Source organism: Telopea speciosissima, chromosome 4 (assembly GCF_018873765.1).
Source record: "Telopea speciosissima isolate NSW1024214 ecotype Mountain lineage chromosome 4, Tspe_v1, whole genome shotgun sequence".
Lineage (NCBI taxonomy): Eukaryota > Viridiplantae > Streptophyta > Magnoliopsida > Proteales > Proteaceae > Telopea > Telopea speciosissima.
Window position 1 is genome coordinate 16,798,154 of NC_057919.1, and position 13,590 is coordinate 16,811,743.

General features: G+C 38.9%; 1 protein-coding gene across 3 annotated transcripts in view; it reads right to left on the reverse strand.

Annotated features, from left to right (window-relative positions):
• Positions 1-3,116: 3,116 nt before the first annotated feature.
• LOC122660388 (autophagy-related protein 101) overlaps positions 3,117-13,590 on the reverse strand; it is a 40,612-nt gene continuing 30,138 nt past the window's right edge. For 2 of the 3 annotated variants that reach the window (XM_043855680.1, XM_043855679.1), the window contains exons 6-8: positions 7,321-7,486; positions 7,054-7,219; positions 3,117-3,444 (exon numbers count right to left, since the gene is read on the reverse strand). In XM_043855680.1, coding sequence (XP_043711615.1) covers positions 3,366-3,444; positions 7,054-7,219; positions 7,321-7,486 — 411 coding nt within the window. In that variant the 3' untranslated portion in view covers positions 3,117-3,365. The remainder of the gene's footprint in view (positions 3,445-7,053; positions 7,220-7,320; positions 7,487-13,590) is intronic. The other variant, XM_043855682.1, reaches the window with a different exon arrangement.

The window sequence follows — 13,590 nt, forward strand, 5'->3', positions numbered from 1 at the left end:
TTTCAACGGCTAGTTTTTTGATGGTCGACCGACAACTTTTATAGGTCGACCGACAGTCTAAAAATATGACAGTTTTATATCCGTTGGAGAACAAACAAACTCCAACTTTTGGCTTTATAAAACACATCCAAACAAGGAACAAAATACATCTTTTTGATAGAAAAAGTGCATAGTACATTTGAGAAAGTACAAAAGTGAGAATTTGTCATTGAGCTAATTTATTCAATTCAAGCTCTTCAAAGAGATATTACCAAGCTCTTAACTCTCCACTCTCTCCAACTCATGCCATCAAGGAGAGTCATCTAGGAGACTCAAGGTGCATCACTCTCATTCATATCATTGAGCACCATCACTCAAAGGGTAAAAGTGTCACTACTCTTTGATAGGTATTTATACCAAACTTCTATTGTATTTACTTGTTTATGCTTTTGATTTGATAAAGCATTGTTGTATTAATCTAGACTGTACTTAGATTAGTACAAGGACCCTCTCATCCTTAAGAGATTGAAAGGATACTCTTGTCCTGAAACTAAGATTGTAAGGATCCTCTTATCCTGTTAAAAAGAGTTGTAAAGGTGTCATTTCCCCACCTATTGTATTGAAAGGGAAATACTAGTGGAATTCTCTCAAGGTTGAGAGGAGTGGATGTAGGCTAAGTTAGCCGAACCACTATAAATCTTGTGCCTCATTTACTTCTACTTTTTATATTTAATATAAGTGTGCAACCAATCGAAAAAGAGGCAAAATCCACTAGTGGTAACCTATTCACCCCCCTCTAGGTTACCCAACAGTTGGGCCTGGGCCAAGATACCTTAGCCCAACCTCAAAGCCAGGTCGGGTTTGGAATGAACTAAGAGAACTCAGTGTCGGGCTGGGATTTTAGGAAATCTGGTTCTTTTTCACCCCTACTAGCAAGCAATTTGGATCCTCTACTGCCAAGGTGCCCGGCAAGACAGTCCTGCCCAGACACGGTGATGCGCGCAATGTCTGCCTTACCCCTACCCAAATGCCTTGCCAGAGTGGGGGTAAGGTGATCATTGCACGCAGCACCATGTCTAAGCAGCACGGTCCTGCCGGGCAGCTCGGCAGTAGAGGATCTGGATCCACTAGCAAGCCTAGCAATTTAACTAAATAATCGTTTCCCAACAATTGAGATGTCATAGATCCATATCAAGTTATTAAGATCAAAATGCAATGACTTCAAGGATAGAATGCATGATAAATAGTAGAGATAGAAGATGAATGTTCGAATTACCCTCATTTAGAATCAATGGGACATGAAAGAAAAAGATATGTGCGTAGAAGAAGGAACAAAAGGGGATTTTCTGTAATTTGGATCACCAAAGGGTCCCTGCCATCACATGATCTATGGAACTATTTTTATATTTTACATCAACTAAAATCTCTTTATCATATTTTTTCTTTCTGTAATTTTGGGAACTGCAAAATGATCTACATGTTTAACCACCTCCGAAAGGGCATGTAGATAGATATTAATGTATCTGATATTTTAACTTTTTTTCTACCAAAAAATATATATTTTAACTTTTTAATGTATTTCTTCTTTTTATATATAAAAAAAAAAAAAAAACAAAAGGAGATTTTCAGATTACACTACACGGGTAAGGACAATTATCAACTTCTCGAATTGAATGAATAAGATCTAGAGACGATCGAACAACATACCCCATCCCCCCCCCCCCCCCCTCACTCACACACACACACACACACACACACACACAAGAATTAAAAAGAAAAATGAATTACAATTATTAAAAATAAGGAATACCAATTTTTCCAATTACTATTTATCTGCTATCATCCTATAAAATAGTGCCTAATGAAGAAAAGAAAGAACAAAATGAAATACGGAAGAAAATCGAGGATAGGGATCAACCTCACTGAGCCCATCGCCCAGGGAGCACCCAGTGAGCATCCAATGCCTGGGCTGGTTGTATGCGCATGGGGGGATGTGTGCTAGTGCACATTCCCGAAGCGATATGGAATCCATCAAGATCCAATTAGGGTTGTTGTTGTGCACCCACGTGGCAAAAGTTGAAGCTTCAGTTGGGAAGATTTGTTACTTTTGCAACTCAAGAATGGCTTGGCCGAAGATATACATGGAGGTTAAACTACCCGCAAGTGATTGGACAAATACATAGCAGGAAGTATATTTTAATTTGTGCATCCATTCTCCGATTCACTAATTATTTCTTGGGATGTGGGAAGTAATTTTCTGTACGGAAGTGTGGCCTACATCAGCACTCCCATGTGTATATCTCTCTCCTCCTTAAAACAAAGGGTCATAAGTGTCTTTTCTTATGGGGAGGAGATAGATAAGACTCATGGAGTCATGGGAGTGTGGCTTGGCTCCCTGACAATTCTTTTTCCCTTATTTCTTTTCCGAGGCTTCTTGTATATCAATCCCAGTAATGGTTACTTAAGGGAGGAGAGATGAATAGAGCCGGGGTAATTTAGGAATCTAAAGCATTAAGGGAGAAAGAGAAGTTGAAGGTTGAATTTCTGGAGTAATTAAAAAAAAAGTTTTAGATGAGAGAGTTTGAGTAATATAGGACACGTACAAGGGAATGAGTGATGGACCAACAGAAAAATCAGACCAGTTTTGGGGCAGAGTGGGCCAGGCCTCAGCAGCGCATCCAAGATTCCAAGTGTAGGGGTAAGCCATTGAGATGAGCCAAAATTAGTTGAGGCTCTTCTCTTAGAAGAGTCCCTTGCCATTCGTACTATATGTCTTCATTGGATTATCAGGCTCTGCCATCTATGAGTCATCCAATCTTAATCTGTGATGCCTTTTACGACTCCACTACTTGAAATCCTGGCAGGTACTGTTGGATTCTCAATTAACTTCAGTACCAGAAGGTAAGGCTACTAGTTTAAAGTCAGAACAGCTGATGTACATAGTTTTCTCTTTGCTTAATATTTTTCATTTACCACACACACACAGTCTATTCAGGTTACCAGGTACAAGTTTTGAGTATGCAAGGCAAAAAAAGTTGGGTGGCTGATCAACATCAATATCCCTTGTTCCTAAGATTCCAAAATACACACACCCACACAAACAAAACAACCTTCTCTTTCACAAACAACAGCAGGTGTGAAAATTTTGCATTAAATAAATTCTGGATCTCCGAAAAGATACATACATATCTTGGTAAAGTCAGTGAAGGCCCCACCCTTTCTTCAGCAAACAAAGTAGAAAAGGAAAAGGCTCACCATATAGAAAATGTATATACAAACCTCTTCTCCTTTTCCAAGGCACAACTCACCCATCTCGGTAACCTCCTGCACAATATTTACAGAGTCCAATGTGTCGTAATGCATATCTGATTGACAATCTAAGAAGGTCAACTGAGCATGGTTGGGTGTCCAGTTTGGAGCATCCTCTTGAACATGTCCATTCCAAATGAAGAATCTGATGAACTGTTGAAAGCAGCATAATAAAAGTCAATTTCCTATCTAGAGCTTCAGGCAATGTAGTCATCATATTATTCAATCACGAAACAAATATGGGTAAAATATTTCAGGAAATCAACATGACAGGACTGAATAATTCTTCTTAAATCAGTTGGTTTGAAAAGCCAAAACCATAAGAGAAATTTGGCGAGAAAGCTCAGGTACCCAACTCAGCAAACATGTGATCCAAAATAAATAAATAAAAAATCAGCAAACAAAATGCACCAAAGTCATTGCAACATAATAATAATAATTTATTTATCAGGGATATTTTCATCCAGCAGTTTCCTCCAAAGATGTATTTCCTAAACTCTAATTTCAAGGCACAAGAAAGGGCTATAAGATAATTAGTTTTCGTTGCTTTTTAAATCAGAACTATTCCTAAACCCCAAGTTCGTACCTGGAATTTCTTAAAATCAAAATTTCACATAGAACCATTTCTACCTGTCCAACATGGTTAAACATTAACGGATTAAAAATTTATTTCATTCTCTTCAAATTTCAATCTTCCAATATAATTGTAAAACTAATCTCTTACTGAATATATCCCAAAAAAAAACATAATAGAGTCCTACTTTTTGTTCCAAAAAGACACCTTTGTTCGCCTTGCCAATCTCCATTTCCTCTTCCTAAACTCAATATGAACATCCATGCTGAACCCACAAAATGATCCTAAAGTGCATTAAGTAATCATGGGTGGAGCCAGGGGGCTGGGGAGCCATGGCCACCCTAAGTTTGGATGAGTCCATGGAGATGTAGTGGGATCACTTATGATTAAAAAGTAATGTAGCACGCCAGACGGATGATCCACATCGTACCCTGTTTATTCAGAATTACTGCATCAGGCATCCATCCATTGGATAGTAGAGAACACAATGGCAGAAAATTCACTAGAAAGCAGACCATTTGGTAGGGATGTAAACGAATAGCCAAAATCCGTTTCCGTATCCGTGTCTGTATCTGTTTAGCACTATCCGAATCCGTCCGAAAGCTAAATGGATACGGATACAGATAGGCTATAGCTATCCGAAAAGCTATATTTACATGTAAATAGATAAAATATCCAATCCGTATCCATATCCGTTTAGCACTATCCGAATCCGTCCGAAAGCTAATCGGATGCGGATGCAGATATAGCACTATCCGAGCCGAATCCGATCCGTTTACATCCCTACCATTCGGTTGAGAAGGCAGCCAAGAAATTGGCAATGATAATGGAAAATTATCCTCTCAGGTTCTCTGCCTGCTATAGTTCCCTAGTGCCCCAAATAAAAGAGGGGTGGACCCCACCCGGGCATTGTGTTCGGGCAGGGGGTAAGGTCATCATTTCCGCCCCCTATGAGAGGAACCGGACGAACTGTACCGGGCGGGGAACCTGAGAGGATAAAGATCCCATTGATAAGCCAAGGAAAAATCTTCTATCTAATGGAAAGATTGGCCACGTCAGCATCCACATGGGCAGGGGATACATTTCACGATCCAGACTACCATTAACAATAAGCACCAACCCAACACGAATTTGTACCAGACTTGAAATGGGTTCATAGGAATAAACAATCAATCTATTTAACAAAGTTATCAAGGCATTGCCTTGTTGGTGCCGCCTTGCATCTAAGCCCCCTCCAATACCTTGGATCGCCTAAAAAAAAGAAAAAGTTCTTGGCTCCACCACTGCGAGGAATACAGATACATCTAAAGTCCAATCCATGTGGTCATTCTTTACTTTTAACACGGAGAAAAAAAAAAAAAGGAAAAACAAAGAGAATACACCTGATACTCTACTGCATTGTGGTTTGGAGAAATCGGAGAAAAATACAGATAAAGCAACTTTCTCTATTTGGAATTAAAACAGAAGGAAGAGAAAATGAGAACTAACAGAGGTAAAATCCAACCAGTCTAAAGGAAAAGGGGGAGAGTGAGGGAAAGAGGGGAAACCCAAAATTTATTTTATTTTTTTTAAGTTCTAACATTCTCAAACCATTACCTGAATTATCAAACAAAATGAATAAGACCCTCAACCCTTTGATACATTGGTACCAATAGATAGTTAGTTATTCCACAAAATATATCCAACGGTTTCATATGCCAAAACCACAAGGAACAAGGAATGCAAATTCTTAGAACTGATGGTTTTAGTTTATTGTCATTGATTATTTCTAATTTGTTTAAGCACATTTGGTCAAAAAGAAAAGTGTGAAATGGTTTTTATACAAAGATGAAAAAATATGTGGATATTCATTTAAGCCAGGAGCATTATTTGGGGAGGTGGGATTGATGATGATGGGAAATAAAAGTTGCTGCTGAATATAACTTCAATTTTCTGTTTTGGTTTCTTTACAAATAGTGGGAATGGAGTTTCCTTCACAGAACTTTACAACATCCTATGGACCATCATATCATCCTCGAACTTTTGAAGTCCACCCAGACCACAACTGAGGCAGATAACTTTAACTCTTTGGGACCCAAGACTCAATGAAGTAAAACACATCCCACATCACTGATATACTTTAGAGACCAAGTTTATAAATTGAGGGACCAGTATCATAAGGCCGAATTGGCCTAGTTAACTTGGGATCAGCAAGGACTGATGCAGCTGATACTGCCTGATACCACCAATCTCCCGAACATCCCCTCATAAGTCGTGCAAATATCATCTGTATTAACCGAATTAACTCGGAATCGGCAAGGACTGACCAACACCAAGTTCTGATCTGCAAATCTTTGACCAAGTCTGATCCTTCTTCAAATGTTCCATATTCATTTCTTTCCAAACACGAAAAAACACAGAAGGGATATTTGGTAATGCTATAAATGCATTCCAAGGCATCAAACATTCTACCCCAAACGTAGAGGTTATAATATTGGGCAATAATTTCACTGAAGAACATGATATATTATCACACTCTATTGATTCTGCAAGTATAAACAACGTTGGAAGATTTATGGCTTCTAGGCACCATGCTGTACAGGGTAAAGTAAGTACTCGCTTCCATAAAGAATACCCCCTCTTGCCAATAGCCAAAACCAAGAAAACTTCTTGATACTTCAGGAAATTAGGGTGTACTTATTGCAGTAATTACCCAGTACAGGTTGCTCAGGTTATTTGTTTCAATTAAGTATAGGAGAGCTTCCTTCATAGGTGTATATAAGGCAGAGGAGGATGTTTATTTTTTGGTTTGTCATCTGTCCTAGTTATTGCTTTTGTGTGGTGTATTGCTTTGCGGTATTTCCTTGTAAAGCTTAACTGAGTTTTTATTTTTCGCCATGTACAGCACACACCAGTTCCTAACTGTTTTTACTGTTGATATTCGAGAAGACAGTATAAAGCAATCTTCTTAACATAAAATTCTTGGAATATATAAACGCTATCCACTACTGCGACAGAGATCACTCAAAATAAGCTGTATTTACTACGAAATAAAATGAAGGAGTCTCAAATAATTTCAGACAAGAAAAACTCTAAAATGGAAAATACAGTTAAACATTAAAATGCATAAATAAATAACAGGGAAAGATAGATAGAGCTAAAATCAAAGTAAGATAAGCCACAAGAAGATGAGAAAAAGAGCATAGGCCAACCTTGGAATTGTGATTTCATAAGGAAATGAGACACCCTCATTATTTGGTGGTACAGGGGGGATGTGATCTCTTTTTTCATTGACAAATTTAATGATCTGAAACAAGACCTCACGGAGAGCTGCTTCAAGGGTTGCTCGGCGAACACTTCTCTCATCTGATGTACTTTCTGGGATCACTCAGACAGAAAAATCAATTGTAAACTGCCTTAAAATAAGTCTACATTGACAGATATCAAATGAATTATATATATCAAGATGGAAATTTTACCTCCTGGATCTACTACCAGTTTGGAGTGATGAGACTTGCTGGAGTGTGCTTTTGGGTGTTGTGCTACATTCAAATTGATATACCATTGTTCCCAATACAAGCGTTCAATTTTGTTGCTGAACCAAGTAGCCTGCTTATTTTTCACCTCATAGAAAGATAGGCAAATCTGCATCATCAATCCCAGTTTAAATATTTTTTTATGAGAAATGGAAATATCAAAGAAATAAAGTGCCAAAGACTGATTTTGCAAGGAAGAGAGAGTCAGTAAGCCACACATCACAACTTAGTAATCCGTGTCATCATCAAATGAAAAAATGAAATCAGTAATACAAGAGCAACGTTGAATTCCAAAAGAAACTGTTAAGATAGTGTATTGTCTGATCGAAAGATTTTAATAAAAGCATCAAACTGAGTGTTATTTCCTTGTAAAAATTGGTAAACACAGAAAGAAATTGTGAGCCTTTAACAAATAGACCCAAGTCAAGCGAGAATGATCATCTACAAAACTGACAAAATAAGAAAATCCTAATATATTACTGACGCGACAGGGTCCCCAGATATCCAAATGAACTAACGAAAAATAATGAAGAACTACGAGGCACATTACGAGCAGGGAACGAAGAGCGATGATGATTCCCAAGTTCACATGCTTCACAATCAATACAAGAAAGGGAGCGACAACTTGGAACCATCAACTGAAGCTTGGATAAAGAGGGATGACCAAGTAGGTAATGCCAATGAAGAGGAGATCCACGAGAGTTGTAGTAGCAGCAGTAGACGGACCAGTGCCATCCAAATAATATAAGCCAGATCGCTCAAGTCCTCCACCACTCGTCCTTCTGGTCTGAAGGTCCTGAAAAACACATAAGAAGGGGAAAATGTAACAGAACAATTAAGAGATCTAGTAAGCTGATTAATAGAGAGAAGGTTTAATGGCAATTTGGGAACATAAAGGACAGAAGACAGATTCATGGAGGAGGTGGGAGAGACCACACCATGACCAGTTACTTTAGTAAAGGAACCATCAGCAAGAATAACAGAAGAATCAGTATTTTGGGAAAGAGAAGAAAATAAGTGACTTACCAGTCATATGGCTGGAAGCACCAGAATCAATAATCCATGAAGGAAACGAAGTATAGGTAAGAAAGGCAGAGTTACCATGTGGGCTAAAGTAGCAGTAGAAGTGCAAGTGGATGCAGACTCAAGCTGTTGAAGTCATTGAAGGATCTGATTATAGTCATCTCGTGACACAGCACCGGTGGAAGAAGCTACTGATGTAGATGCAAAAGTGTGGTGTCCAGAAGGAACATGCTCAGTAGAAGGCTCGGTAGTTGCAGTATTGACCAACTCATTAGCCCAGTCCGGACACCATGTTTGGCCCAACATGTGCCAACTGTCAATAGTATGGTTTAGCTTACCACAATAAGTAAACTGACATGAGGACTTGTAAGTGGGCTGTCCATTTGAACCACAGCTACTAGGGTCATGACCACGACCACAACAATTACCACAGCCTCTTCTGGAAGTGGATGAACCACGACCACTGCCAGCAATGAAGGCTTAACTGTCCTTAGAAGAAGGAGAAGAATCAAGCCTAGACGGTGTAACCAAGCGATGAAAACGAGAGAAGACCTCGTTGAGAGAAGGTACCTTCTTCCCCAGTAAGGAGTTGGCCTTTAACAAACTGATAATCAGGGTGAAGTCCAGCCAAAAAATTTAGCCACATGGAACTTAGCTCCGTTTTGTTTCAACTGCTCCAGATTAGTGGTAAGGGGCTGATGTATTTGGAGTTCTTCAATGCTACCTTTATATGCACCGAAGTACTCATTCAATGATTTATCTCCCTGTTTGAAGTTGAACATCCTCTCGTATAAATCATAAGTATGAGAAATATTTTTCTCCTGGGAGAAACTCTCGTGCAATGGATGGCACTGTTCCACAACCAAATTTTAATAGTAGAGTTCTCACGCATCCAATCATCATGAGCGGTAATAGAAGCAGGATCCTTAGGATCAACAGAGGGAGGATCATTTGTAATACACTTCATCTTCCCTTTTGCATGAATATAGGCATGTACAGCTTGGGCCCATAGATAGTTAGACACACCATTAAGTTTGATGGTGGTAATCTGAATGTGCACCATATCAGAGGGAAGCTTAGTTTCAGACATCTTGAATAAAAAAAGGTTATAGAACTGATATGGAGGAGATACAATAGCCGGCAGCAGATAATACCAAAGTAGCAGAAGAAAAAACCCAAAACAGAGCACTTGCGGCAGCAGTATGGTTGATTCTGCAGAACTCACAAACAGCAGGGTAGAAGGGGCTGATATGGTGATCAAAGCTAGTACCCGGAGGGGGAAAGAAACCCCAAAAGAGCAGGCTGAACAAGTAACCAGATCAGAAACTGTGAGGCCAACTGTAGGTCCGAAAAAGGCACTAAAAACAGAGCATCCACATGTGTATATGGAGAAAACCAGAAGCAATCGATCAAGCCACCAAAACAGAGAAAATTTTGAATCGAGTCTCCCTCCAGGCAGGCACAATCAGCCTTCAAAAAAATAGTAACATCAACTGGTAGAGTAGGAAGTAAAGGTCACCTCAAAACTTGAAGAGAAATTTTCCAGAATCTGGAACAGCAGCCATTAATTGGAGTAACACTGACTTCCAGATCCAAAAACCTTCATGAAAATCAAAGTAGTGGTAGAAGAAGACCCTAGTTGTTCTTTATATCATCATAAGCTAGGGCAATACCTTGCAGATAGGCAGCACAGGCTGCTGCAACCAGAGAATAGAACAGTCCTGTAATGGACTATCAAAACAGTGATCAAAAGAAGAGAGATCACCAGGTATTAGTGCTCTGATACCATGTAACGGTATCAAATACTAACAACCAGCAATCAAAAGGAAGAAGAACCGAAACTGCTAGAATCCACAGAATCGTACTCTACAAGTCCTCCTCCAATCAATATATATAATCTCCAGATAATCACAATAGAAAAGGAAACCAATGACCTATACGACTCTAACAAGTAAAATAGTATCCTAAACTAATAAGGAAACTATACTAATAAGAAACCAAACCAAAAGGTGACCAACACAAGAACATGCAAGGTGAAATAGACCACAATATCGTGGCACCCATATCCCTTTGTACTCCCACGGTACAATGGGTCCAATACACTTTCTTAACAGAAACAAAGAGGAATTTCGATGTATCATGATAATTTATCCATCCTTCTAAAAACCCAGGAATGTGCTCAATTTGATCCTTCTAATGAGCCAATTTCTATACTATCTGATAGTACATTAAGCATGAAACTTAGAGCCAATTTCTATACTATCTGATAATATATGATGCATGAAACTTTTACTTCCCTTTCTCAACAAACATTACAGAACCATAACTCGAGGTTCTGATTTCAGTCACTTTTGGACCAGTATACAGGCTTGAGGATCAAGTTCTGGTTCACCTAAAAGGATCAGGTAGTGAGGCTAAGTTGGGATTGTTTTATATCATTATTTTCTGGCTTATTTTCTTAGTTTTAATTCTCAGCCACTTTTTAAGGTCTTTGGGTAGAATCTTGTCTGAATCATAGTTGTCGCGTCCAGGCGATCCAACGCATTGGAAGGGGCCTAGAAGTAAAGGCAACACCAACAACGTGCCTAGGCGGCACCCTTCTAGCAAAGGATGCCTGAACGCCTTGACAACTATGGTTTGAATAGAACTCTTCCTCCTACTTCGGATAAGAATTCTAATTGAAATAGAACTCTCCTACTGTTTTATGGTTTAGAAGTTCTATTCCAGTTTGTTTTCTTAGTGTTTTTTATTATATTTTAAGGGAATGTTTCCTATTGGTTATTACATTATCCTATGACCAGTGGTCCAGTATGCAACTATCATCCCAGTAGTTCCTATAAAGAGCTGTACAGGCCTAGAGCCTCCCACGATTTTCTGTTGAATAAAGTTTGGCTTTTCGGTCTCCATTGTCTTTGGGATTCAGAATAATGCTGTGAGATGCAGTGCAATCCTTGATGTGATGCTGAGGTTGGCTGATGGGATGTCAGTCTAGTTCCAGATGAGATGCTTGGTTCATTCCAATCTACTTCTCTATCCTCCTTCAACCAATCCATCATCAAATCAGGTCACTATTTTCTGATTTTCTGCTCAGTTCTTTTCACCTTCTAGTTGCCGGTTTTTCTGCTTCCTATTGAAGGCATCTAGTTTTTTTCAAATCTGACTTCAAATCTAGCCACCAAATTCTTTTTTGATCATACATATTGGTTCCAAAATCTGACTTTACATCATATCATAAGAATCCTTTTTTGAACTCTTGAGTTCTTAAGGTTTGATATCAGGTTATGGTTACTGTTTTGGTTACTGTTCTCAACTTTTAAAACCTAAATACTGTTCTGTTGCTGAATCTGAGTTCTGCTACTGCAGTTGCTAAATTTTATTGCGCTCGTTTACTGTTCTGATTTCAATCCATATTCTGTTATTGGTTCATAGTTCTAGAACAATCCTAATCCAGCTAGGATTCCTCTATAACTCTGAATCTTACCATTATATAGGTCCCAGATTCTGGAATTCTGTTTCTACTTCAGATTATAGTTTCTGAACCTAATCCTTAGGCTTCTAGACATCCATCAAGTGGTATCAAAGCAAAGGCTAGCTAATGTAGTAGGGTACTGATGTCCCAACCTACAGTAAGGATCAAGGTACTGACAAACAGAAGGTTTTAACATGTATCCCAGCTACAGAACAGTAGGTGACAGCCCAAGCTAATAAATTAGGATTTGTGCCATTTATATAACCTCAGGTCTGATAAAAGGTATAATCATGAAATAACCAACCACAGTGAGAAAACAGCAAGACAAATCAATACTGTCGGCAGAAAACTGAAGACTTAAAAACCAGGAATAAAATTGGATCCCAAAATAGCAAGTAGATGACTCAAAATTAGACGTGAAGGTAGTTTCTGACCAGGACGTTAACATACCAAAACCTGGAAGTACTCTACTGGATGGATGAGAAGAAACCTCCATAGAACTTGATATCCAGAAAACCCAGGTAGAAAATAGCAACTAAGAGTAACGGATATGAAAGAGAAGAAATGAAGAAGAAGATAGGGATAGGATAGAATAATTCAAGTCTCTCACTCTCCCCTAGGCATCTCACCTCACATAGGACTCTCTCCTACTCTAATGTCTCTCACATCACTCATGGTTAACAACCATTTCTTTCATACAAAAAATCGTTGGGTTGGGGCTGAAGTACAGCCCTCCCTTTTATTTATTTTAAAGGAAGACAATTACAAACCGATGGGAAAATAGACCCTCCCATTATACAAAATAGAAACCAAATAAAAATCAAAACTCCTACTTTCAACTAAATCTAACTATTGTGGTTACATGAATTAGAAAAGGAAAATATAAAGTAAATAATGTCTTGAAAAAAATCTCAGCAATCACTCCTCTAAGCCAGCCATAGCTGTAAAGGATCACCAAATCTTCTAATATCCCTCTCCATGTAAAGGCAGCAACCTTCCCTTAAAACTCCTCCATGCTAGGACCAGAATGGGGCCCACAAATCTGGAAAGAATCTTCTTCAGTTCTTCTCCACGCAACTCGCCATGGGACCCACTAAATCTGAAGAAATATCTTCCTTTAAGCTGTGCTGCTCGATGGATAGTTGGCCAGAAAACTGGCTGAACCTGTGGGCCTAAATATATGCATGACATGGACCTGCTTAGAAGTTAAATCAAGGGCATGGTACTGCAGCACTACCAGAGAGCCAAGACCTTCTGATATGGCTAGTTTGTTGGAATCTATCAACTGATTGGCTGAGAACATCCAAAAGATGTCTGAAAGACTTGATGCCATAGAACAAGGACGTGCTTATCCTAATCAATTCCCTTCACCTGATATCCCTGAAAATCACAGAATGGATGAAGAATTGCCTACTAATTCCACTGCCAATAATACCATGAGAGTTTAGACAGACCCAAGAGAGTTTTTATGAAGCAGCCCTCTTTCAAGGATACCTTGTGCAGCATATTTGAGAATGGAATAATAGGAAAACTAATGATGACACCCAGGAAGTAAAACTCATGTTAAAAGAGTACAACAGAAAACTCGAACCCCACGTATCCTATGACTGGCTTGCTTGTCTAGATGATTACTTTGATGGGTTTACCCTGACAGAGGACATGAAATCAGGGTCGCATGGATCAAACTAAAAAGATCAGCCAAAGAGTGGTGGAAGAATTAT